Raw genomic sequence first — 25,520 nt, forward strand, 5'->3', positions numbered from 1 at the left:
TCAGGCAATAATGGATTCTTTCCAAACAACAGACAGGTATTTATTTGGTTAAACTGTCTGAAGAATGTTCTCTCTTCCCTTCAGTATTGGTATTGACTTATCAATAAAGTAAGCCTTGTGGTAAATTTGTTTTTGGGCTTGAAAATCTTTATTTTTGCCATTCAGCTTTACTAGGTGTTGAGACTCTAGAAAGAGTACAGAGAAGAGCAACAAAGATGATTCGGGGACTGGAGGCTAAAACATATAAGGAACGGTTGCTGGAATTGGGTATGTCTAGTTTAACAGAGAGAAGGACGAGGGGGGACATGATAGCAGTGTTCCAATATCTCAGGGGCTGCCACAAAGAAGAGGGAGTCCAGCTATTTTCCAAGGTGCCTGAAGTCAGGACAAGAAGCAACAGGTGGAAACTAATCAAGGAGAGAAGCAACCTAGAACTAAGGAGAAACTTCCTGACAGTTAAAACAATTAACCAGTGGAACAACCTGCCTCCAGAAGTGGTGAATGCTCCAACGCTGGAAGTTTTTAAGAAGAGACTTGGACAGCCATTTGTCTGAAATGGTATAGGGTTTCCTGCCTGAGCAGGGGGTTGGACTAAATGACCTCCAAGGTCTCTTCCAACTTTATTAGTATTAGCATTAGCATTAGCATTAGTATTAGTATTAGTACTAGTACTAATACTAATACTAAACACCTGCCCCACCAAAAAACCTAAATCGATGGCTTACTGCGGTCCCACATTTAACGAACAAAGACTAGCACTTCAGTTGCACAATAATCTAGCAGGGAGTAATCTCCAATAAAAACAACAGAATAGAAATGTATAGGATGTCTATTAAAACCTGGAACGCAATCCAAATTCACTCAGAATATAACTGAGTATGAACATGGACAGCCAAGTCTATTGAATTCCAGAGCAGGGAAAGAAGCAGCAAAATAACTTGTGCTCAAGTCCCAATTCATTTTGAGGATTCACAATAACAAATAGATTGTATATGAATGGAAGTTGGATTGGTTTGAACTCTGGAGTTCAAAATGCAAAGCTAATGCGCACAGGATTTTTTTATTATTGTTTATAGCAAATAATACAAATATTCAACAGTCTATTGTTACAGAGCAATACAATTAAATTAACACAAGGAAAACCGCAAGCCTCTGTGTTCTGTTGTAATATATAATATACAGCAAGAGTTTTTCCAAGACAATTGGAAAAAGAAATGGATGCTAAATGTATTACTAGAAAATATAAAATCACAAATAGAGATGGATTTTAAGTATACAGACGAAAAATTGGAATCCATTCTTGACTCCTGGCACTTGATATGTCCTAATATTTGAATTGGCTCTTTTCCAAAAAAAGAAACACCAAACTTTAAAGATAAAATGGAAAATAATAACCTTCATCCACAAGGAATGTTGCATTATGTAAACTGGCACCTATAGCTGATAAAGCAGAAGAAAGCAGATCATCTTGGCATGCAATGATTTTCAAACGTTTACAGAGTGGATAACAAGCAAATGAGATGAACCATCTCAGTTAAATTCCCCCTCATTCTCAGTAATTTGCAAAAAAAAAAAAAAAAACAACTTTCTTTCCAAGCAGCTTCAGCCATTCTTTCCTTGGAGGCAACAATACTAAAAAAATAAGCACTAATCAAAGGAAAAAAATTACCCTCATCTACTGGCTGATTATCTTCCCAACTCTTGATGTAGTCATCCTGTTAAGGAGAAGGAAAAAAGAACAAGTTAACTATTTAGTCCATAGAAAATGTCAGCAATAGAAAAATCATGTTATTCAGAATGCCAGGTAAATCAAAAGTTTTCCTCAATCTTGGGCATAGCATTTTAGGACTGGAATTTGGGGAGATCTCGAATTTGAACACATCCAAAGACTACTGAATTAGGAGGAACATTAATTCAGAGGGTGCAATATGTGATACAGATAGTCCTTGGCTTATGGACGGTTTGTTTGGGGACCATTTGAAGTTACAACGGTCCTGAAAAAAAGGGACTTAGGACTGTTTTCATATGACTGTAGTAGCATCCCCATGGTCCCGTGATCAAAATTCAGACACTCGGCAACTGACTCATATTTATGACGGTTGCAATGTCCCGGGGTCATGTGATCCCTTTTTGCAATCTTCCGACAAGCCAAGTCAATGGGAGAGCCAGATTCACTTAACAGTTGTGTTACCAACTTAGCCACTGCTGTGATTCCCTTAACGACTGTGGCAAGAAAGATCGCAAAATGGGTCAAAAATAACTTAACAACTCTCTCAGCCACAGAAATTTTGGGCTCAATTGTGGTCATATGTTGAGGACTATCTGTACTTTCTTGATAGACCTAATTCCGGAAACAGAAACCATGATCTGCTTACAGTTTCTGTTGGACCTACTTTTGTTGCATGAGAAGAATGTAAAGGAGACAAAAAAAAAACTGCACAAAGAAAAGGAAATGAACAAAACCTAACCCAGGGAATTTGCCCATGTTCAATTAAAATGTTTAAGCCAGGAGTTTCCAGAATATCAGGCCATATCCTCATTCCTCTTATTATTTTTAATAAGACTTTCCAAAAGTGGCAGGCCACAAAACAAAATAACAACCCATTGAAAATCAGTTCAACATTTTCTGGTTTAAAAGTCTTGTGCAATTAAAGATAAACATGCTCACTCAACCAGAAGAACAAAATAAAAATGGTCTAATGATCCAGCCTTCGGGATACAAGACTGTCATTTTGTTTCGTCGCAATCTCAGCAATCTTTTTTTGCTAAGCTAAAGCCTAGAATTGATTGACATGATGCTTATGGAACATCACCATGCTTTTTTTTCTCCTCATGATACAGTGATCTTGTGTAGTAAATTTGATTTCCTAATTTGATTTCTAGATGATGGAAACTGATAACCTTGCCGTAGTGGTTAACAGTTTTACTAATCTACTGGTAAAAGGAGAAACTTGTCAATTAGCAAAGAACAGCCAAAAACATGCAAATATTTTTGCAGAAATGCTTGCTGAATATTTTCAAGGGATCTGTGCAACCTTGTAGAACAACCCTCAGTCTACAGGAGCTTTTGATTTACACTTAACATACTGACAGCATTGTCAACTTGCATGTATTTTAAGAGAACCAGACATTACAACAAAAATGCTAATGTAAATCATCTGTTTCAGTGAGGAACTTGCAATGAGAAACCTGGAATGAGAAAATGATGACAGAGTCAAGCGGTTGTCTGAAATGAAAAAAAATGCATTTATCTTAGGTGATTCCCTACATAACATGTCATAAATTCATAGTTGTTTGCTTTTGCTAGATGAGGTGAAGTCTGCACTGGTTTTCATGCAATTTTATGGATTATGATGGGAAACAAAGGAAACTATGATGTCTAAAATAAGCTTTTCTTTGTGATAGCTCAAAGGCGGCATTTCTGCCATGCACCATTTTCCTTGAAGTGATGTGGTGGAAGAAGGAGGTGGGTGGACTTGAGTATAAAAGGAGATATTTTGAATTCAGACAACAGCCTCTTTAAGGGGAGATGACAAGGTGCTGCACATTTATCTCCATTTCTCCTGCCAATCTTCAAAATTAGAGGCTGGCTTGGAGAGAGAAGCTTTTGTTCCGATCTAAACAGCTTTTGGGGAAGTGTCAAAATTGCTGCTTCTCAAATGGATTGGATAGAAAAAAAAATGTGAGACCTGACTCACATCTGTGAATTGGCTGTAGAGATGATTTGGAGATGGCACATAGACTTTTAGCAATTTGCGTTTTTATCAGAATTTATAGGCAATCCATAATAGCCGGGAAGATCTGGCCCATTTTTCATGAACCATGTTCCACCAGTCAGAATGGCCTTTAAAAGCAGCTCAGTCCAAAGCACTGTGTTAGAGAAGACAAAGGAAGATGGCACAGGACTGATGAAATGAAAAGTAGATTTTTTTAAAAAAAAATCTATACTGACCTCCACCTCCTGGAAAATTCAGACCGCAGCAGAAGGACAGCAGAAAGAGAGAGAAAAAGAGAAGTAAAAAAACCAAAACAAAAAACAGACTCTCTGTGCACGAAAAAGCAAGTACAAAGTGGTTAAAATGCATATCAGCAGGGCAGGGTAACCAATTGTTTTTTTCTATTACATAACTTTCTATTACCATCAGAATTCATTCTCCATAAATGATGCTTTATTAACCATTCTTCTGGGGTCATTTTATGGGGCCACCCGGAGTCATAAATTTGAGATGGACGGCTGTATAAATTGAAATAAATAAATAAATGTTTGCTTTGATTTGTTTGTCCAGCTGAAATGCATTAAGCCATTTGTAAGAACAGCAATGGGGTCTTGGAGTCGAAAGGAGTATTAATCAAAACAGGACATTTGTTCAGCAGCAACAATTTCCTCCAGAGGTTTTCTCCTGCCTTTGGGGCATGAAGTATGGAGTCCCAGCAGGCTCTTTTGGAATTGCACAACATATTTCATACCCTGACAGGCCCAGCAATGTGTACACTTGCTTATATCCTCCTTTTCCTCTGCAAATAAAACTGAAGCAGGGACGTGAGTAAGTCCACTTGTTGGTAGTTACTCATTATAATACAAGTTTGTTGTACTGCATGAGGAAACAGACATGGAATTGCAATGTATGGATTCCATAATCTCTGGAGAGACTGTACCTATATAAGTAATTATGTATGGAGGAATATGATTCATCCTTTTTTTCCCAGTAAGTTTTTCAGCCAACTATATCCAGATAATCATTTTTTCCCAGTAAGCTTTTCAGCCAACTATATCCAGATATCAAAGATAATGGATATATATTTCTTTAGTATTATTTCTATCTTCAGGTAGTTATCGATTTACAACTGGTTGCTTAGAAACCATTTGAAGTTCCAACAGACCCTCCCCAAGCTATTTATAAACCAGTTTTGAAGTTCGACATTGGTCTCCTAGCACTCATGCGATCGCATTTTTGGGCACTTGGCAACTGGCTCAATTTATGACCATTTCCAGTGCCTGACAGTCACATGACCACAATTTGCAACAAAGCAATATCTACTTCCAATTTCTGGCAAAAAAAACGCCTGGCTCAGGAATTCTGGGAGTTGAAGTCCACGAGTCATAAAAGAGCCCAGGTTGCCTACCCCTGCGCTATAGTTTTCGTTTAATGACCACTGCAAAAAAAGTCATAAAATCAGGTCTGGTCATGTGGTGATCCACTTTATGATAATCACAATGTATAATTAAAATTGCCAGGCTCAACTATGGCCATACCTCAAGGACTATCTGTATCCACTCCAGTCACACTCCCTCCTTTATCCTTCCATAGGAATTCATATCTACAATGCTATTAGGAGCATTTAGGAAAAGTCAGTTAAAAAAGAATAGCTATTAGGCTACAGCAAGATCAGCCTTGCAGGAGGAGGGGTTACAGGGAACAATGATGCTCTGCCCAGCTAGTGAGCATTTCATGAGCGTCCTGTTGCCACTCTGGAACCACAATGCATGGCTGTGCAAGCAGTGGTGGGATTCAGCCGCTTCGCACCACTTCGGCAGAACCAGTAACTAATTTTTTGTTGCCCAGGGCCAGAATGGACTTCTGGAAGTGGCATCCACACAGAGAACCGGTTGTTCACATATTTGAATCCCATTACTGTATGCAAACCTTTTGGACTTACTAGTACTTACCAGAGAAGGTCCTCATTTCTGGAGGCTAAAACTTATGGATTGGGTATGTTTACTCTAGTGAAAAGAAGGACTAGGGAGACATGATAGCAGTGTCCCAATATTTAATTCTGTTAAATATGGAGGTCTTCTAGTCCAACCTCCTGCTCAGGCAGGAAACCCCATACCATTTCGGACAAATGGCTGTCCAGTCTCTTCTTAAAAACTTTCATTGTTGGAGCATTCACAGTTTCTGGAGGCAAGCCGTTCCACAGATTAATTGTTCTAACTGTCAGGAAATTTCTCCTTAGTTCTAGATTGCTTCTCTCCTTGATCAGTTTCCATCCATTGCTTCTTGTCTTGCCTTCGGTCCAATATGGCTGATCCCTTAGTTCCCTTCTCTACTTTTTGGGAGACAACATTGTCTGCCAGGTTTGTCAGGAACTTGTTTGATCTTCTACTTGGTGCAGAGTTGGTTTCCCAGTTGATGTCAGAGTAGTTAAAGTCCCCCATTACTATTGTGATGTGCTTCCTACATAGCTTAGTTAACTGACTAGCAAAAAGTTCATCTATTTCCTCTGTTTGGTTGGGTGGCCTGTAGTATACACCTATGGCAATGTCATTTCCCCCCTTTTTATATTGACCCAAATGCATTCAAGATAGTTTTTAATCATTGTTGTGCTCTATTTCTGTAGAGATGTAGTTAGTTCTTATATATAGTGCAAATCCACCTCCTCTTTTATTTGGTCTGTTTCTTTTAAACAATTTAAATCCCTCTAGCTATGTATTCCATTTGTGGGTTTCATCCCACCAAGTTTCTGTAATGATAGCAATATCATATTTGAGGGGCTACCACAAAAAATGAGTGGGTCAACCTATTTTCCAAAGCACCAGAAGGCAAGACTAGAAACAATGGATGGAAACTAACCAAGGAAAGAAGCAACCTAGAATTACAGTAAGGAGAAATTTTGTTAACAGTGAGAACAATTGACCAGCTTGCCATCAGAAGTTGTGAGCGCTCCATCACTGGAGGTTTTTAAGAAGAGATTGGATAACCACTTGTCTGAAATGGTATAGGGTCTCCTGCTCAAGCAGGGGGTTGAACTGGAAGACCTCCAAGGACCCTTCCAACTCTGTTATTCTATGTTCTCTTTATCTAAGAGATTTGCTTTAAAAATATTTCAAAGGATGAGAGAATTTTGGAGAACTTCTCATTCTCCAAAGGTGGAGGTGCCTTTACGTATGCGAGCACATGCATGCCGAACAGGACTGCACGTGCACAAATGGGGCCATAATTGTGTGCATGACACAAATGGGGCCACGAGCGCCCGCACAATGCTCGGGTGACCTTAGTGCGCAATGCCGCAATGCTATCACAAGTGGGCATGTTGTGCTTGCAGCAACAATAGCGCCGGCATGATGCCATGACCCTAGCATGAGCGGGGCACGCGCTTGTGGCAATGCTAGAGCCCACCAGACGCTCATGGCATTGCTAGCACCCATGCAACACCGTGACACTATCACAAGTCGGGGCATGCGAGCGCACACACGGACATGCACTGGCCAGCCACTCACGCGGCCCATTGGCCAACAGTCCACAGCCCGGTAGTGGGCCACGGACCACAGGTTGGTGACCCCTGCCTTAGAAGACAAGGTACCATCAGAGTTACCATTTCACCTGAAGTGATTTTCATGGAGTTGAAAGAGCAGATTTAGACATATAGATAAGCCCATTATTACAACCAAAAGCCAATTCCACAAATTAATCATTCTGTGGGATGCTTTTACCTCTGCTGTGCCTGAATGTTCAAAGTTTTAAAAATCTTTTCCTTTTGCAACTACAAAAGCCAGGAACTGAATCCAAAAATTTTACCCCTGTAAAAAAAAAAAATCTTCCCTCAGAACAAGTTCGTCTATGCAGTGTTTCTCAACCTTGACAATTTTAAGGCATGTGGACTTCAACTCCCAGAATTCCACAGCCAGCATTGCTGGCTGTGGAATTCTGGGAGTTGAAGTCCACATGCCTTAAAATTGTCAAGGTTGAGAAACACTGCGTCTATCACTTACCTGCAATGCTATTTGGGCCTTCAGGAACCTAAGAAAATTGCAACCCAATAAAATGGCCAAACTGTGAGATCAACCAAGTTTGTCTCAGAGGAAACAGAAGGGCCTAATTGGACATGGACATCAAATCAAGAACAGTGATCCTCCATTCCAGCAAGGTTCATATTTTTCTCAGTATTTCTCAGGGCTGTATTTTCAGCCAGCAAGCATTCATTTCAACAGAGACATCATTGCCTCTTTCATTTCCACTCTGAGAAGGACTGTTCTAGCCAAGCCATTTATCTCCCTGGCTCACTCCTGTAAAAGCTCTTCTCCCATTGTTCTTCTTTTAAAATGCCATGGCTGCCTCTCCATCCTCTGCATAGCCTCCAGCCCAGCTGAAATTCCCAAACTCTGAGACAAGGGATCCTTGCAACTGGAAGAAGCCACACTACAGCACAATTCAAATTCAGATGCATTGGGAGTCCCTATCTGCCCTCCCAGCTTTTTCTGGGCTTGCCAATTTGAAGGCCAGAAAACAAAACAAGTTTATTCTCTCTTGCATGGCATGCTCGAATCTTTCAGACTGCTGAGCTCCCGCTGAGCGCATTTTCAATAACACCAACCCAAAGTGAGCATACAAACCCTATTCTCTCTCTCTCTCTCTCTCTCTCTCTCTGTCTGTCTCTCCATCCCATGTCAGCCCAACAGGAAATGCTGCATTGTCAGAGCTGGCACACTGCCACTCCGCTGCAGCTCTGCCAAGTGAACAAATGAAGCTTCACATTGGGGATGGTAGCCACCTGTCATTGGGGTACTGCTTTCAAAAGCAGGGATCAAAAATACCCTTAGGGAAAAAAGTAAACCTGAAGACAAATTTGAGGTGATTGGAGGATGCGTCAATCTATCTATGCATCTGCTACTCTTGGGCAATCTTGATACTCTCTTGCTTAATCTTTCTCTCTAGAATATCACTGTTAACACAATATTGCATACATGCTGATTGTTCCAATTCCACACAGATTGTTTAAAGAATGCAGAGGAAATAAAAATAAATTTGTATTTATTTTTATTTATTTATTTAGATTTTAATCAAGTTGGGTGGCTGCAGAATGTCAAGAAGCTATGGAAAAAGAGGAACCCAAGAGGCAATTGTTGGCAAAGCTACATATTTGCTTTGCTTTGCTGTTGACATAATGTGATTTCCCATATAACAGATGCTAACCTTATCCTATTTGTTTTGATGCAAAAACAGGGCTGAGAAAAACAGAAAGGTCTTAGTGATAGGAACTGCAAACTGCATTCCACAGAGCATGTTATCCAAATTCCAGTGATAACCCAAGAATGGCAGTCTTGTTAGGCCATTTTAAACAGAAGCATTCAATAATGGTTTAGAGAGGATGCAAGTTCTGTACGCTGGAAGAAATGTGGACTGTAGATTAAAGGAAGAAGAAAACATGATTTAGGCAGGCCACTTGCAATGGCAGTATCATAAATACTTTTGCCTTTCACTTCTAAACTACATAGTGGATCCACTTTCTAGGAGGCAACTCTTTGTAGAAATATCTCTATATTCATAGAACCTCTTTGCATGCCAACTCCAAACCCAAAGGCATGGCAGCAAGAGATGGAGTGTCCTTTAGCCCCTGCTCAATATTAGGTTGTCCAATGCTAGTATAGCTTGTCTGAAGCCCTCTCCTTCTCCAAGATGCACGATCAAGTAAAAATGAAAAAAATTGGCAGGACAAATCTGTCACTAAAATGACCTAATGTTAAAGAGATGAATTTATAAATGTAGTCCTCAATTCATGATGCCCCTTGGGATAACTGAATGTCTGAAACAGCTGTTGCTCTTATATTCACCCACTCCAAAGCCACCAGGTGAAAAGATGAAAGCTGTAACCTCCCTTTGGGGCAGTGGTTCTCAACCTGTGGGTCGGGACCCCATTTGGGGTCGAACGACCATTTCACGGGGGTCGCCAAACAAGGCTGTTTGCCATTTTTTCCCCCTTTTCTTTGGCCACGCCCCTGGCACCCGGTGATGTATAAGTGGTTGGGGGTCACCACAACATGGGGAACTGTATTATGGGGTCGCGGCATTAGAAAGGTTGAGAGCCACTGCTTTGGGGGCTTAGGTGGAAATGATATCACTCACAAACACAAGACTCCTTAAAGCATGCTTGTTTCAGGTTAGGAAAGAGATTTGGATTCTGCAGAAGACTTGAAAACTGGCTGAATCTCAGATAACATGGAGATTATTATTGCAAGTCATATCTCAGCTGCATTATTTTTAATGGGAAATGAATTCAGTTGTGCAGGTAAAAGGGCATTCTTTCTAAGCATTAGCCAGGAATGAGTGAATGAGATGGACGGTATCCTGCACTGTAGCATTTTACAGCGCCTTCTGGATGGTTTACAATGTAGAAGCAATATTTGCATATTGCCCCAACAATCTGGGCCTTCATTTTACTGATCTTGGAAGGATGGAAGGCTAAGTCAACCTTGAGCCTTGTTAGGATTGAACTCCAGGCTGTGGGCAGAGTTTGCCTGCAATATTGCATTCTAACCATTGCACCACCATGGAAACTCATTGAAATCTGGCCATGTAAATTTGCTTAATAAGTAAAATAAATATTAAGGAAATTGTTTGCACACAATGCATAGGCCTGAGTTTAAGAAAATGGGTATGTTAGGGAAGCTCACATAAGATACACAAGCTTTTTTCTGTTTAATAAAGTCTTGAAACTGTTCTGTCCCAGCCTACGTCAGTACTTGCTCAACTGCTTTACTCATGAGAAGAAACCCCTCTTCATGGAACCAGGTAGGACCCGCAAGAAAAAACAAACCCCTTTTATTTTTACACACCTGACTCAATGTCTAAGACTTCAGAGGCAAGCAACACAATCCACAAAAACACAATTCTCAGCATGAACAGTTGCCTTCAGCAACCAGCACCTCCCACACCTCCCCCCTTTATAGTGCAGCCAGGGTGTGGCTTCTTAATGACTTTTCCTTTGCCTCTGGAGCCACCCCACTGCCTTCCTCTGTCTCATTTGCCTTTCCTCTCTGTGCATCCGCATATCCAGGATTGGCCCCAGCTGTTCCTCATCGCCATCCAACTCAGGCTCCCCAAACAGCTGTGACTCTGCCCAAGTGTGAGTAGAGGGGCCAGGCTCCTCGTCTGACTGTGAGTCTTGATGCTCCCCAGAGCCTTCCTCTGACTCTAATGTCCCTCCAGGCCTCTCCTCCTCATCTGAGTCCTCAGACTCAGCTGCTGGTTCCACTGGCTGGCGAGGAATCACGACAGAAACCACCACACAACCAGTGAAATGAAACTCCGAGAATATGCTATTAGATTTGACTATGGACTTGACCAAGAACTCACTGAGAGACTGGTGCCAATGATGTTGTGTAAGGTCTACAACCGATGAGGTAGGAACTGATGTTCTCAGGCCAGACACAATTCCATGTAAATATGGAACAGAAGTTTCCAACTCTCAAGCTCAATGTATTGTTGTGTCCTGCAGCAGGAAAATCTTCTGCACATGATTTCTTTCTTATCTGCAACAGAACAACCAAGCTAGTTGTGCTAAGTCTCTGGAACGTCTTTGGTTAGTTTGTTATTAAATGAGAGGCTGAGTTTCTAAAGAGGATTGCCAACATCTGCTGTTCTCAGCCAGCTCATCTTACAAGGTGAATATTATGAAGACTGATGCATAAACTGCCCTGAGCTCTCAGATTAAAAGAAGGATATAAGAAAAAAAGATGACAAAAGAAATACCCACAATCAACTGAGCTTTAGAAGCCATAGTTTCTAAACTGAGAAAGATATTCAGATGTGGCTACTGAGCAATATGTAATTAGGCTATTTCCATTTCTAGAAGAATTCTATTATGCGCTAATCCAAGATCCAAACAGGGAAAGGAGCTTCTTTTTATAGTATTTACTTTCATGAAGCAAACCTTTCCGGTCAGCACTTTTTACTTCTGTCATTCTCATTCTGGATGGGAGGTCACCTGGGACAGCAGCTCCCTTGGGAAGTCAAACTATTGAGAGAGACTCTTCCTGCCCTACTGAAGAGAAGTCTTCCTGATGGGCAAAGAGTATGTGGGGAGCTCAAATGATGGTTCATGCCCTGCCAGCCATATATCAAGCAACTCAACTTTGAAACAGATCTCCCTCAAGACTTTCCAAAGGATCTACTCTGAATGTAATGGCAGAACTATCCTCTGCAGCAACCATGGTATTCTCAAAATAGCACTTCAGCTGTGGTAGCACTTCCACGGGTAGTCCTTGACTTACAGCCATTTGTTTAATGATGGTCCAAAGTTACAATGGCTTCAAACAAGTGACTTATGACCCATCCTAAAAGTTATGACCATCATAACATCTCTGCAGTCATCTGATTGCAATTCGGGTGCTTGGCAACCAGCTCATGTTCATGGCAGTTGCAGCATCTTGTGGTTACATGATGTGTGATCTCAGCTGGCTTCCAAGATGTAAAGTCAATTGAGGGGGTTGGATTTACTTAATAATGATATGATTTGCTTAATGACCATGGTAAACATATTAGTTGAATAGGGTCCAGTCATAGGATGACTTCCTTCACAACTGCATTGCTAAGTGACTGAAATTGCAGTCTCAATTGTAATGGTAGGTTGAGGACTATCTGTATATATAAATAGGGCCACAAACTTTTAAAGTACTAATTCCCAGTCCTATCTGCTTATCACTTTGCATATACCTGCTTAAATAAATTTGGTTTTTAGCAGCCTTTTTGATCTTAATAATGAGGATGCAGCTCTAGTCCCTAAGCCAGCTGGTTGGGGAATTCTGGGAATTGAAGTCCACACATCTTAGAGTTGCCAAGGCAGAGATGAAGTTTCAACACCTCTAAATGATACCAAGTTAGGGATGGATGTGTTTTGTAATCTATAATGAGCTTCAGCACATTTCCATCACTTTATGGCTAACTTGAGGACCAGATCGTCCTAAAAAGAGGGCCAGTCAGTTTCTCCCTTCAGGCAAATGCTTTCAAATAAAAGGCAATTAACCAACGTCCAGAGAGAAAATGTGTCATCCCAAGAAGCAAAAAGATGAAATTGACGATCAAAATTCTATCTAGAAAGTAGCATGAAAAGGAAGAAGGATGAATGGTGACAGGTTCCAGGTCCTCAGAGTAGACCATATGACCATCGTAACTTGTGGAATTATCATATCATCAGTCACGTCAAGACTCATTGCTGTTCTACCACATACTGTTGTAGAAGATTGGTTCAGGAGCGATGAGCCTTCTATATCAGTGTTTCCCAAACTTGACAATTTTAAGGCATGTGGACTTCAACTCCCAGAATTCCACAGCCAGCATTGCTGGCTGTGGAATTCTGGGAGTTGAAGTCCACATGCCTTAAAATTGTCAAGTTTGGGAAACTCTGTTCTATATGATGGTTTTTCAAAGGCATGACTTTACACACAAGAAGGAAATAAACCTCAACATGAAAAGTCTGGGAGCCATCTCTCAGGCTGGTTATTTATTAATGACTACTTGAAATGCTAATTGGTATCTTCCTTCAACCCTCCAGGAGAGAGTCTTAAAAAAAATTCACTGCTCAGCATGACTTTGTTATAAAGAAGCATAAAAATGAACCTTTGTAAGGCTGATAATCCCTGCAATCTCTTCCCATTAGTAAATCTTTCCTTTCCTCAAACATACACCAACATGCTACAGCTCATTAATGCTATCTCATTTTCCAATATAATGTCCTCCAGATATGTTGATTTCATAGCTTCTAGTCAACGCAGGAACTAAAGTTAATACTGGGGATTAAAATACAAATAGCTGTTGAGGAAATGAATTAATATTGTGGTTAAAAATAAACAGGATTCCTTCGAACTGTGATTTCTTTATAAGTACACTTCAAGGATTCCCTTTTAATGGCAAAGAAAGGTTATGAAGGCAGCACCCAAGATTTAAATCAGAAAGTTTTTCAAACATTCTACAGCAGTGGTTCTCAACCTTTCTAATGCTGTGACCCCATAATACAGTTCCCCATGTTGTGGTGACCCCCAAGTGGGTGTGGCCACCAATAAGAGGGAGTAGAACAGCTAGGAAAAAGGGAAAAAAATGGCGGACAGCGTGGGTTGGCGACCCCCGTGAAATGGTCGTTCGACCCCAAATGGGGTCCCGACCCACAGGTTGAGAACCACTGTTCTACAGCAATAAAAACTGACTTTCTTATAAACATGTCTTCAGAACTAGCTAAAACAAGGATGTATATTTTCTGGTAGGCCACTTTGTCCTTGTGTTTTCAAGTATTTGAAGGATACTTGAACATGGGCAAAATTGCCCAACATTGTTCCAGAAAACAGCACAAAAAAACAATGGGTTTAAGTTACATAACACATAGCAGATTGTGCGTGTGTGTGTGTGTTGTACTTTCCTTTGCCTGAAGTTTGAGGATAGCACCTGGTCAGGGGTGCTTCAGTAGCAGATTCCTGCACATGACTAGATGATCTCTAATATCCCATCCAACTGTCATAATCTGTGATTCTATGGAACCCTAAATTTGATTTCATTTCATATATTCATTAATGTAAAGTATGTGTACATGAATATATGAAATCAAATTAAAAATACTTTGGCTCCTTTCCTCTCCAATCATGTCTGAGGGTTTCTCTTTCTGCCACATTAACTATGTCCATTTTTCCCCCCTTTTCAGGATTTTGGGCCTTGCACTGAAGACATTTTTGTATGAGAAGTAATATTAAATGCATGTCTTAAGACTCGCCTAATATTGAAATAATATTCAAAATCTTCAGCTGTTAAAGAATCCAACAAGTTATCCCTATGGAGCTGTCCAGCAAAAGAACTCCTGAATGCATTTCAGAGGCAGGGGTTTTTGCAGCGGTAAGTTGAGTGTGTTTCTTATTGCCATTTTCATGGATGGATGGATGGATCAGCGGATGGATGGATGGATCAGTGGATGGATGGATGGATAAATGGATGGATGGATGGATAAATGGATGGATCAATGGATGGATGGATGGATCAATGGATGGATGGATGGATGGATAAATGGATGGATGGATGGATAAATGGATGGATGGATAAATGCAGAGATAACTGTAACTGAAGCTTTGTTACTCCACCAACCATATCAGGAGCCTTTACAGGATTCAAAAAGAAAAGAGGAAAAAGCTTCCAACTATCACTAATGATAAACCCTCCTTCCCCATGAAAACATTTGGGAATTAAAATGCAGAAGTTGATTTGCTACTGTCTGTCCCAATTCACCATTTGCAACAGGGGCAACCATCTCCAGTCCACCTCAATGCACTGGGTCAAATCAACATTTTTGAATGGAAGGTTGAGCAATAGACTAACAGAGCACAACAATCAGGAGAACATTCACATCCATTTTTTCTACAGACACAGAGAAGAGAGAAACAACAACAACAACAACTCATAATGATAGTTTAAAAGAACCGAGGAATGCTATTCTTTTAAAAAAGAGCTTTGATTCAGTGAGTACAATATAGCCTTCTTGTGAATTCACAAGATGGAGATTTCTTCTTTATTGTGCTCTGACCATACTATAGCAGTAGAACTATTCCTCCATCTTGCGTTGCCTACTCTCTCAACTTCACCAACCCCTGTTTCCTTATTCCTTTTAACCTGAACAGGTAGAGAGATTGAATCAAATGATTTCTAAGCACGTGCTCCACCATTAACCTAAGATTCCCATTTCTTGGGTGTCCCCAGAAGAATTCAACTCTACATCATTGTTCTTACCTGGGGAGAAGAACCACGGGAAAACAAGTGACCTGGCAGCCATCTCTATACTGTGCATACTCTGATGTTTCGTCAATTAATTGCATGCTCATTATGATGAAACCTATTGTCTGACATTAGAATGACTACTATTTCAAAGTCAGTACCATCCCTAGTAAAGGCATGCACCCAGTTTTTCAAGAACATTAAAGAAATAGTTTGCCACTGGTTCTTCCAAGATGTATTTTAAATCCCAATTCTAGCCAACAACTGCAGCCTGCTCTTCAAGTATTATCTAGGCCTGACCCTATTCAGCTTTTTTTCAGGTCACTAGAAATTAGCTGGAAAACTCTGGTATGTTCTCCGTTTTGTGGGGACATGGGCAGATTTTTCAAATAAATGTTTAACAAGGGGAACAAGAGGGACCCAAAGCAAAACAATAGATCCTTTTCACAGACAACTAGTTACGTTTGAGACATAGTAAGGAGCCTTTATGAACTATTATGGATGCTGAGAATCCACGTTCTGTCTCAGAGTTCTGCAGATAACCAGATCTGATAAGAACAAATGCAAAATCCTTTCTCATCTAAGAATCCAGACAGCCAATCATTAGTCAGAGGATAGATTTTGATGACCAATAGGTAGCTTGTTTTGTGGATCTCTGAGAGCTTAGGGTTAGTGCAGGGGTAGGCAACCTTGGCTCTTTTATGACTCATGGACTTCAACTCCCAGAATTCCTGAGGCAGCATAGCCTCAGGAATTCTGGGAGTTGAAGTCCACGAGTCATAAAAGAGCCAAGGTTGCCTACCCCTGGGTTAGTGAGTTATGAGATGCACCTCCATGGATATAACTTTCCCCCCATCCAGCCTCAAACCCATAAGCATTTATAAACATACATCTTTAAACGCAGACATACATTTTTTATCCATGTGGTGCAAAGAGGAAGGTTAGCTCCTCTTGTCTTGCTTATGAAAGTCACTTTGTGACTCCCTATGGGGAACACATGATTTCAGCAGAGCAGATGACATTCGGAAATTGCCAGTTCATTGTGCCAACTTGAGTACTGTCAACTCTTGCAAATTCAGGGCCTCAAAAGTACTTGGAAGCAAAATGTGGTCAATCCCTCCTCATCCATAGATTAGATAGCTGGATAATTTGATTTTGCACTATGGTCGTTCCTGACTCACAACCATTCGTTTAGCGACTTTGAAGTTACAAGGCACTGAAAAAGTGATTTGTGGCTGGCTTTCACACTTAAGACTGTTGCAACATCCCCGTGGTCACGTGATCAGAATTCAGGCACTTGGCAAACTAGCATGTTTCTATGGTAGTTGCACAATCCCCGGGAGTTACAGGATCACCATTTGTAACCTTCTCAGCCGGCTTCTGAACAAGCAAAGTCAATGAGGGAAGCCAGGTTTGCTTAATAATCACACAGTTACTTAACAACTGCACTGATTAATTTTAACAAGTGTGGCAAAAAAAGTCATAACATTGAGCCAAATTCACTTAACAACTGCCTTGCTTAGCGATGGAAATTTGGAGCTCAATTTTGGTCATAGGTCAAGGACTGACTGCAGCAGTTTCCTGTGTTCCGGTGTGAATAAAACTTACACACACACACACACACACACACACCAGCCCACACTACACCAATACAAGTTGGTTACAGTCTATTACAGTGGTGGCAAACCTATGCACTTGTATCAGAGCCATCAGTGCATGCAGGTCCATTATGCCACTGCCGCCGCCCGGAACAACAGCCCCACCCAGCACAAAGAAGGCAAAGCGGCCAACTAGCAAGCTCAAGTAGAGGTGGTAGAGCACGCCCACACCCAGCAAACCAAAGGCCACCCCGAGCAGGGAAAGCCAGATCCCCATTGGTGCCATGGCCCCCCAGTCCCAGCTAGGATTGCGTGCCTCCCCCATCTATGCTGGGCCTCCTGCCCACCGCCCTACCCGCCAGAGACCCCCTGGATCTCCCCCAACCCTGCCCGGCCCCCACAGGCATCCCCTCCATGCCCACCCCAGCCATGCCCAACCAGCCTGCTGTGGCAACCGCAGCCACGCCCACCCAGTGGGCCATGTCCCTGTGCCCCCCCTCAAGGGCACAACAATGTGATGCGGCCCTGGCACTTTGCGATAAATAAGCGGGTTTTGGGTTGTGGTTTGGGCACTCGGTCTCTAAAAGGTTCGCCATCACTGGTCTATTACCTTCAACGAAGAAGCCTTCATTCTACAGTTAGTTCGTTTGGGGTCATCATGCATTTGATGCTTATCTGTCCTACAACAAGCACCAGATTTCATAGGAAACCCACATGCATGTTGTATCTTATAGCCCTGTGTGGAAAGCAGAGCATTTTTTCTCTCTACCCAGTGAAGGGTGTTCTGCATCTTCACTTCATCCAAAAGAATGCATGTCTGTTTTGAGCATCCTTCAAGAAATGGAGTTTAAAGACAAAGCAACTGTGGAAAAGGAAAACACTGCAGAAGCAAGAACCGGAACGGTAGACAGAGATTCTGACTTGGAATTAAAACCAGCAACTTCAAGTCAGTACAGGGATTTTTTGTTGTTGTTGTTCAATATTTTATTAATTTTTATAGTCTCAAATCCTTAATATTTTATTCCAATGTTTAGTTTACTAATACATGATAAACTCCTTTCTCTCTACCTTGTTTTTCTAGCCATTGATAAAATGTATCCCATGTTTTAAAGTATTCTAAATTTTCTTTCTCTTTCATTTTCAGTATCAGTCTGTCCATTTCTGCACAATCTAAAATTTTCTTAATTATCTCTTCCTCTGCTGGTAATTCTTCATCTTTCCAATGTTGGGCAAATACAATTCTTGCTGCAGTTAACACACGTAACATTAAATATAATAATAATAATAATAATAATAATAATAATAATAATAATAATAATAATAAATAATAATAGTAGTAGTAGTAGTAATAGTAGTAGTAGTAGTAGTAGTAGTAGTAGTAGTAGTAGTAGTAGTAGTAGTAGTAGTAGTAGTAAAGTTGGAAGGGGCCTTGGAGGTCAACTAGTCCAACCCCCTGCTCAGGCAGGAAACCCTATACCATTTTGGACAAATGGCTGTCCAGTCTCTTCTTAAAAACTTCCAGTGTTGGAGCATTCACCGCTTCTGAAGGCAGGTTGTTCCACTGGTTAATTGTTCTAACTGTCAGGAAGTTTCTCCTTAGTTCTAGGTTGCTTCTCTCTTTGGTTAATTTCCACCCATTGCTTCTTGTCCTGCCTTCAGGCGCTTTGGAAAATAGCTTGATTCCCTCTTCTTTGTGGCAGCCCCTGAGATATTGGAACACTGCTATCATGTTCCCCCTCGTCCTTCTCATAATTCCTTCTCATTATTCCTCCTCATAATTTCCTACAATAATCCCTAACAAAAATAATTCTGGCTTAAAATCTATGTGTTTTTTAGTCGTTTTCTCTAACCATATATGTATTCTTGACCAGAATCTTTTGGCTTTAGGGCATTTCACCAAAGATGATAGTATGTGCCTGTTTTTTGTCTACATTTCCAACAATTGCTAGACTATTTTTAAACATTTTCGCTAACCTCACAGGTGTTAAGTGCCATCTGTAGAACATTTTGTATAGGTTTTCTTTGTAAGTCACGGCCTTTGTTATTTTAAAATTCCTTTCCCAAAGGATTTTTCATTGGGACTTGTCTATGAGATTGCCCACACCCTGCCTGTATTCTTTCTTTCTTCTCAGTTTTTATATAGAAATAAATAATAAAGCCATTGCAACATGGGATCCCCATACCTAAATCATTGACTCTGTCCCCCAAAGAGTTGATTCTGAAGAAATGTCAGCCTACTTATTGTTAGAGGCTAGCGCACTTTAGAAAATTTACATTTGGGACTAAATAGGGATTTGGAAGAAGGAGGGAAAGAAGAAGGAAGTCTACTTAGCTGATAATGTGTATTGCTATGTTTATTTCAAGGGTGGGGATTCAGACTTATGTTCCATCAGGAACTCTCCTGCTCATTCTGCTAAATACAACCTAGACATCTATCCCAACAACATGCTAGAATGGAAGGAGAAATGAGTGCCATAAGACCACACACAAACACACACACCAACCTGGATGCTCTCGGTGTGTGTATTTAAATTCCCCAAAATCCCCACCCAACATCACCGTTGCTGAAAATTTTGGGACATCTGGAGAACACCCAGGAAGGGAAGGATGCTATAGAGATGATGTGGAACTTTAATAAGAGAAATATGGGGGGGGCAACAAAGAGGGAGTTGAGGAAGCTGGTTAGAGAGAAATCTGGTTTGATTTAAAAATATATTGAGTAACTAAAGCAGGGTGTCAAACTCAATTTCATTGGGGGCCGCATCAGCATTGCGGTTGCCCTCGGGGGGGTGGGGTGTGTGTGGGCAGGGTGTGTGTGGCCTACTGGGTGGGCGTGGATGGAGTGAGTGTGGCCTACTGGGTGGGTATGGCCAGCTCTACATCGTTCGCGTCAAGGGTGCCTGTGGGGGCCTGGGCAGGAGTGGGACAGATCTGAGGGTCTCTGGCAGAAGGGGGTAGAACCGGGGCAAGTGCCAAGGTATGGTCCATTTCTTCATTCCTCATAGAGGGTGACACCTCCCCAGCATGCACCCAGGGGTGGGGCTGACACGGCAGGGGCTGGGTCCTCGCTGTTTCTAGACGGCCTTGTGGAGCTAAGACTGAATGTGTTTCAGCATAGATGGCCACCACAAAATTGTACATTGGCTCCCGGCCAGCCTGGGCCAGGGCTAAGGCAGTGGAGGCCGTTCCCTCACTGTTTCCAGGATGGCTTCGCGGGCCACATAAAACCACTTTGCGAGCCTCATTCGGCCCCCGGGCTTTGTGTTTGACATGTCTGGACTAAGACATGAGTTGTGAGCACTAAGGCCTAAAGAACATGGTCAGAAAAGAGACTAATGAAGCGTGAGACTTTCTGGGTTGGCAACCTAGACCATCAATGGAAGAACTGAGTCAGTTGAGGCATCAATGCAGGACTATAACCTGGAGATCAATATGAGAGTGGAGGAGGCAGAACAAGAGACTACCGTGATGATGATTTAAACATGTTGATTTGAGCCATCTAGCCAATTTTTGGACTGCAACCTTCTCACAATGATACATCACCTTGGAGAAGGACAAACAATTTGGTTCTTTTAATGTCTACAACATTTTCAGCTACTACAGAACACCGGAGAGATTCCAGTAATTGTTTTCCAGCAAGTCTGACATCTGTTCAAAGTCCTTTAAAGTCTAATGGGTTTGAGTGTATCAAGACCCGCTGAAAACTGTTCTGCTGAAAGGAAAAAGGAATCGAAAAGGAGAAGAATGATGTCAGCTCAACCTTCCTTAATATTTTATAGCTCTCTGAGATAAACAGAAAACAGATACTTCTGCACTGCTTGTAGAGTTGGCCAATGTGAATAAGTCTGGAGAGTGTCGGGTTGAGGAAAGATAATAGAAGATTATAACTGATAAAAGATCTTAGTTACAGTATTTGTTTACAGCACCAACAATGGCACTTAAGCATCTGAAGAAGGACTTGCACTGCATCATGACCATCACATCAAAAAACATTGAGCTGAGAAGTTGACTTTGGACAGAATCTACTGTTCTTTTTTCTTTTTGCTAAAATACCAGCCACAAAATAATAGTAGGGGATGGTGAAGTTATACAGGAGGCCACAGTTGTGCATTATTTTTCCAAATTTAAAACTCTCTGTGAAAAAACCCTCAGTGCTTTTAAATACAAAACTGTTCCTATAGAAAGGACAGCTCAAACAGCCCAATTTATCCCCTTACTTTATAGATGAAGGACATGGAGAGTGAGAGAGAAGTGATTAGCAAAAAATCAAGTCAGAGCAGAGAGAGATGTGTTTTCTTTTGTGCTTCCCCCCCCCCCATCAATTTGCTTGCTGGTGTGAAAAGTATTGAGAGCTATCAACATTTGCTAGTCTGCTGCAAAACATCAGCAGACTTTGTTCTACTTTCTGCCTGTACTGGCTGAAGAAAGACAGTGAGGGGAGAGGAGGAGAAGAGGAAGGAAAAGAGAGAAGAAATACGGATTGTTCTAGGTCAGTGGTGTCGAACCTATGGCACGCGTGCCAGAGGCGGCACTCAGAGCCCTCTCTGTGGGCACGCGTGCCACCGCTGCCATCAGTGCACGCAGGTCCATTAGGTCACTGCCACCGCCCGGAACAGCAGCCCCACCCAGCACAAAGGAGGTGAAGCAGCCAGCTAGAAAGCTCCAGTAGAGGTGGTAGAGCAGCCCACACCCAGCAAGCCAAAGGCCACCCGGAGCAGGGAAAGCCGAATCCCCATCGGCGCCATGGCCCCCCAGTCCCAGCTTGGATTGTGTGCCTCCCCCCATCTATGTTGGGCCTCGTGCCCACCGCCTCATTTGCTAGAGACCCCCTGGATCTCCCCCAACCCTGCCCGGCCCCCACAGACTTCCCCCCCCATCAATGTGGCCATGGCCCTCCCCAGCCACGCCCACCCAGTCTGCTGTGACAACCGCAGCCATGCCCACCCAGTGGGCCACGCCCCCATGCCCCCCCCTGAGGGCACCACAATGCTGATGCAGCCCTGGCACTTTGCGATAAATAAGTGGGTTTTGGGTTGTGGTTTGGGCATTCGGTCTCTTAAAAGGTTCGCCATCACTGTTCTAGGTTTATGTCATTGTCAGATGATGGTGCTGGGAGGAACGAAAGAACTACTTCAGGTGGCAGATGTTAGAGAAGAATAATGGGACCTCCTCGCTATTTCTTATCAATTGGAGACATTCCTTTTCTGCAAGAGGAAAATCCCTTAAATCCCCTAACATTAGAGCTAAAACTTCAACTATCAATCCAGTGGATTTTTGTGGTAAAAGAAAGGGAAGTGGAAGGTTCTATCACTATCATTTTTCTCACTTCGGGAAGCAAAATGGCTAGAGTTGGCTTCAGCAGATAACATGACCAGTCACACCAACCAGTGGTGAGAGTCTGAATGTGGGCACCTGATGAGCAAGAGAAGCCTGGAGCTGCAGCCTCAAACTTCATTATAAACTAAGGCAGGGGTTCTCAACCTTGGCAACTTTATGACTTGTGGACTTCAACTCCCAGAATTCCTCAGCCAGCAAAGCTGGCTGAGGAATTCTGGGAATTGAAGTCCACAAGTCTTAAAGTTGCCAAGGTTGAGAACCCCTGAACTAAGGTGAAGGTGACCTGCCAATGCATGCTCTGATTTTCAGGGAGGTTAGTGAGCAGTTTTTCCTCCTCAGTCTGGCATTAATCATAGTTACTGCTTCTTTCCAGTTTGCTGCTCTAATTCCTAGGCTTGAGATAAAAAGAGGCAATGTTTCATTTGCTTTCTTGTTTCTTCGCACACCCTGGCAAAATGTATATCCTGGCACAAAGCTGAAAAAAAGTAGCTTCTTGTATTCTCAAGCAAAATGTTCCCCAAATTTCCATCATGCTTTCAAAACAAGGAACCACAAAGATTCTTTTACCAATGGAAAGGCGGATGGAAATGTATTTTCCCACCTGCTATGAACATAACTTACGTTGCAAACAGGACTTATGAGTAACATTGAGCATAGGAGTACCTTCAGAAGCTCCAGGATAGGTGGTCGCAGTAGTAGTAGTAGTAGTAGTAGTAGTAATAATAATAATAATAATAAAGTTGGAAGGGACCTTGGAGGTCATCTAGTCCAATCCCCTGCTCAGGCAGGAAACCCTATACCATTTCAGACAAGTGGCTGCCCAGTCTCTTCTTAAAAACTTCCAGTGTTTGGAGCATTCACAATTCCAGAGGCAGGTTGTTCTACTAGTTAATTGTTCTGTCAGGAAGTTTCTCCTTAGTTGCTTAGTTGCGTCTCTCCTTGATTAGTTTCCATCCTTCAGGCGCTTTGGAGAATAACTTGATCCCCTCTTCTTTGTGGCAGCTCCTGAGATATTGGAACACTGCTATCATGTCCCCCCTCGTCCTTCTCTTCATTAAACTAGACATACCCAATTCCAGCAGCTGTTCCTTATACGCTTTAGCCTCCAGTCCCCTAATCATCTTTGTTGCTCTTCTCTGTACTCTTTCTAGAGTCTCAACATCTTTTTTATGGTGCGGTGACCAAAACTGGATGCAGTATTCCAACTGTGGCCTTACCAAGGCATTGTAAAGTGGTATTAATACTTCACGTGATCTTGATTCTATCCCTCTGTTAATACAGCCTAGCACTGTGTTGGCCTTTTTGGCAGCTGCAGCACACTGCTGGCTCATATTTAAGTGATTGTCCACTAGGACTCCGAGATTCCTCTCACAGTTACTACTATTGAGCAAGGTAGCCCCTATACTATACCTGTACATTTGTTTTTTCTTGCCTAAATGTAGAACCTTACTTTTTTCACCACTGAATTTCATTTTGTTGGATAGTGGCCAGTGTTCAAGTCTGTCCAGATCCTTCTGTATCTTAAGCCTGTCTTCTGGAGTGTTGGCTATTCCTGCCAGCTTGGTGTCATCTGCAAATTTGATAAGTTCCCCTTGACTTACAACCACAGTTGGGCCAGAAACTTCCAATGCTAAGCAAGGTGGTCATTAAGTGATTCCAAATGGCAATCACATGATGCTGAAATGCTACAACTAGCATAAATACCTGCTGGTGATTCGCTGGGAGCATGGTGGTTCATGTGGTTGGGCTGTTGGGTTGGAAGTTAGCAAGTCTGTGTTTGAAACCTGAGAGCTGCCACGGAGCGGGGTGAGCTCTCGTCCTTCACTCCAGCTCCTGCTGGGGACCTGAAAGGAGCCTCCAACTGGGCATCTCCTGGGCAACAGTGATGTCATTGGCTAATCCTTTCAACCCAGAAGCGCCTTGGTGCTTCTGACACTAGCGCGATGTGTTGCATCAAATGCCCATGTGACCGCAGGGATGCTGTGACAATTGTAAGTTGAGAAAAAAGCATAGGTCATTTTTTCCCCAGTGCTTTTAGAATTTTAAATGGTTGTGAAACAAATGGTCCTAAGCCAAGGACTATATATACCAGGGATGTCAAACTGCCGGCCCGTGGGCTGGACACGTTACGAGGAAACCGCACCCACCCCATTGCCAGCAATGGGGGAAAAGTTCCAATACGCTGCACGACGTCACGTGACGTCGCGAGTTTGATATGTCTGATATATACAGTATTTGCACCTTAAACAAATTTTTTACAATGGCATTGTATTTCTTACCAATAGTCAGCTCTTGAGCCAGAAAATATTTTCCCCTTCCTCTTCTCATTTATAATCTACACAGTCCACTTTCTTTTTTACCAGCTTCTGTGAAGAAATTCATCCGAGGCTTACCCCTTTAACCATTGACTATCCCATACCAAACTTCAGGTCTACATCTTTGGGAGACCACTGCTTTTCTGGCCAACAGCTGCACTTTGGATTCCAAAAGCTGCACCTAGTAATGCACCCAGAACAGTTGGTATCTCCAAGGAAGACTATTAAATTCCACTTCTACAAGAATCCATGAAAAAAATAGGAAGCAAAAAATGTTCAAACACCATAAAAGGATTGAATGTTTTTAAAAGCACATCATCAAACGTTGAGAGCAAATTGCAGACTACATAGGAGCACTAGGACTCATGCGAAGCCCACCGGTAAACACAGACATAAATAAGAGAAAGATTCTTTGCATCAGTTCAAAGAATGAAGTACTAGAAATGAAAGATTTCGTTAAAATATTGTAAAATAAAGTATCCCCTGCTTTTCAACACTCCTAATTAACAGAATAACAGAGTTGGAAAGGATCTTGGAGGTCTTCTAGTCCAACCTCTGTTCAAAGACGAGACCCTATACTAGTGATGGCAAACCTTTTAGACACCGAGTGCTCCAAAACCACCCTGCCCCTGCTCCACCCCCCACCCTCCCTGCTCCACCCCCACCCCTGCTTGTCCCGCTCGCTCCACTCCCGCCCCACCCCGCCCGCCCAAAGGGCTACCTATCACCTCCATGGCCCGCCGCAGATCGCCCAGGCGGCCCCGCAGTACCATAGCGGCCACACCCTCCACCCTCCACCCATGCGT

At 42.2% G+C, this 25,520-nt stretch overlaps 1 protein-coding gene across 2 annotated transcripts in view; it reads right to left on the minus strand.

Annotated features, from left to right (window-relative positions):
• Nucleotides 1–25,520, minus strand: part of SPOCK2 (SPARC (osteonectin), cwcv and kazal like domains proteoglycan 2) — a 107,462-nt gene that overhangs the window by 38,985 nt on the left and 42,957 nt on the right. The window contains exons 2-3 of one of the 2 annotated variants that reach the window (XM_039324643.1): nt 3,953–3,961; nt 1,670–1,715 (exon numbers count right to left, since the gene is read on the minus strand). In XM_039324643.1, coding sequence (XP_039180577.1) covers nt 1,670–1,715; nt 3,953–3,961 — 55 coding nt within the window. The remainder of the gene's footprint in view (nt 1–1,669; nt 1,716–3,952; nt 3,962–25,520) is intronic. The other variant, XM_039324644.1, reaches the window with a different exon arrangement.

Source organism: Crotalus tigris, unplaced genomic scaffold (genome assembly GCF_016545835.1).
Source record: "Crotalus tigris isolate CLP2741 ecotype Arizona unplaced genomic scaffold, ASM1654583v1 scf7180000024304.1987388, whole genome shotgun sequence".
Lineage (NCBI taxonomy): Eukaryota > Metazoa > Chordata > Lepidosauria > Squamata > Viperidae > Crotalus > Crotalus tigris.